This window comes from Gobio gobio (assembly GCF_949357685.1).
Source record: "Gobio gobio genome assembly, chromosome: 20".
In the NCBI taxonomy this organism is placed as follows: Eukaryota; Metazoa; Chordata; class Actinopteri; order Cypriniformes; family Gobionidae; genus Gobio; species Gobio gobio.
In genome coordinates, this window is record NC_137113.1 from 48922785 (window position 1) to 48925324 (window position 2540).

At 40.5% G+C, this 2540-nt stretch overlaps 1 protein-coding gene across 1 annotated transcript; it reads left to right on the top strand.

Moving 5' to 3' along the window:
- The first annotated feature begins 478 nt into the window (after positions 1-478).
- LOC307143701 (uncharacterized protein) lies at positions 479-1487 on the top strand. Its single transcript, XM_079845453.1, has one exon. The coding sequence runs from the start codon at positions 582-584 to the stop codon at positions 1038-1040; it is 459 nt and encodes a 152-aa protein (XP_079701579.1). The 5' UTR covers positions 479-581; the 3' UTR covers positions 1041-1487.
- Positions 1488-2540: the final 1053 nt, after the last annotated feature.

The window sequence follows — 2540 nt, forward strand, 5'->3', positions numbered from 1 at the left end:
ATACTGTCATATACCTCGAAACCGATATAATTTACTGAAAAATACGTCATATACCTCGAAACCGATATAATTTACTGAAAAATACCGTCATATACCTCGAAACCGATATAATTTACTGGAAAACACCGTCATATACCTCGAAACCGATATAATTTACTGAAAAATACCGTCATATACCTTGAAACCGATATAATTTACTGAAAAATACCGTCATATACCTCGAAACCGATATAATTTACTGAAAAATACCGTCATATACCTCGAAACCGATATAATTTACTGAAAAATACCGTCATATACCTCGAAACCGATATAATTTTTAAAAATACTGTACATTTTTGGTCATACTGCCCAGCACTAATTACAGTAGATTTCCCTAATAGTGTTTCTCATCCAAAGCTGGTTTTTATTTAGTTATCGTCTCGTTTTTCGTCCGTGAAAAAAGCCATCAACACTTTCCTCTTCTGTCCAGAAGCCATATTCCACCCCTGGCTCCTGAGAGGGTGTTGAGCCAGTTCCAGGGAGCCGAGAGCCGCCCGCGTCCGCCCATAACGCTGGATAATGCGGTGTGGAGCAAAGCCATGTGTCCGGAGGACGTCCTGGAGGATCTGGCGCTGGACTGCTCCATTCCTCAAACCCTGGTGCTGCCCAAAGACAGCGAAGACACGGCCTGCATCGGGCAGTGGGGCGAGCAGCTGGTGTTCTCCTTCCTCACCCACTGGAAGCAGCGCGGCGGATCCGGCCCCAGTGACATCACCTGGTTCAACGAGAGGGGCGAGAGCGGCCGCGCCTGCGACTTCAAGCTGAGCTTCGAGAGCGAGCGCGAGATCTTCGTGGAGGTGAAGACGACGGTCCGCCGAGATCGGCACTTCATCCACATGTCTGCGAACGAGCTGGACCTGGCGCTGAAGGAGAAGGAGCGCTATCACATATACCGCGTGTACGGCGCTGGAGATGTGCGGCACGTGCGGCTCTGTCGCATCAAGAATCTGGCCCAGCATCTGCACGCCAAGTCTCTGGAGCTGTTCTTATTCGTGTAGTCTGATCAGGGTTAAAGTTCAACCAAAAATGAAAATTAATCACCCTCATGTGGTTGGACACCCGTCAGACCTCCGTTCATCTTCAGACACAAATGAAGATATTTTAGTGTAAATCTGATGCTCTGAAAGGCCTCCATTGGCTCAACTTTACACTCTCAAGACCCTTAAAAGACACTAAAGACTAAAGTTACAAAGTCCATCTCACGGGTGTCCAACCACATGAGGCTCAGTCATTAATGACACAATTTACATTTTTGGCTGAACTAACCCTTTAAAGGCTCAGTTCTGTCCGGCGTGTGTTTTTGACTACTATCGTTTCTACTGATTATATGCACAATTTTAGTGGCCAGTTTTAAAGAATCACATTTGCTCTGTTCAATTGTTCGTCTTGTATTCTTGGTTTATAAACTTTACTGTTCAATTCATTTAATAAATAAAATGTTCTCAGTTTTTGAAGTCATTCATTATGGCATTGCATAGATAAAACTGAACAAACAACTATATAGAAATATGTGCAGCACCATGGAGGAAAACTATAAGATAGATAAACCAGGACTAGACATTAAGCCGGTTCACGTGCTTGTCCGAGTAAAAAATTGTTTTTTTAATGTAAATATAATTTCTTCTGAAGCAATATTCTCACCAGTCAGCTTTGACATATTTAAATCTGCATATTTGTGATATTTTTACCTTTTATAAAGGAAATTTTTTCCATTATCTTATTAAATATAGAATATGCTTCAGCTTTCTTTTTATTTTTTTTTACTTTGATCTAGAAATTTATTTAGAACAAGACACTATAGGGCTGTTACCAATCAAATTAAATCATTTACACTGAAAAAATTGACCACTGCAGATCGGGAACACCCCAAAAGAGCTGCAGTTTTGGAGATGCTCTGACCGTCACAATCTGGCCCTTGTCAAACTCACTCAAATCCTTACGCTTGCCCATTTTTCCTGCTTCTAACACATCAACTCTGAGGACGACATGTTCACTTGCTGCCTAATATATCAGAGATCATCAGTGTTATTCACCTGGTCATAATGTTATGCCTGATTGCATATCTACATGCATATACAGTATATAACTAATGTATATAGTGAAATAAGTAGGGGTGTGTGAACTTATTCTCCGGTCGGGAAACTCCTCTTGAGTGAAGATCGTGCCGCTGGTCATGTGATTGACAGAACGTTCCTCTAACGTTAGCATATGGTTCCCGTTTGGTTATTTTTGGGAGTCAAATAATATCATTCTAAGAACGTTCTCGAGGTTTTGTAGCCAAAATATTAACATTGCTGGAATTCGTTTTGTGTGACAACCTAAAGGCAACGCATATGGAACGTTCTTTAAAGGTTATTTTTAGGTTTGATTTTATAACCGTAATCCACTGAGTGTTTTTTGGGGGGATTTTGGATTGGCCCTTAGTTTGGAAAGCAAAAAAAAAAAAATCATTTTTATATTTATAATTTTAAAAAAATTGTATATTAATGTAATTTGGA

Excerpts from the sequence above, each read along its gene's own strand:
- LOC307143701 (XM_079845453.1), top strand. The coding sequence starts at position 582 with ATGTGTCCGGAGGACGTCCTGGAGGATCTGGCGCTGGACTGCTCCATT.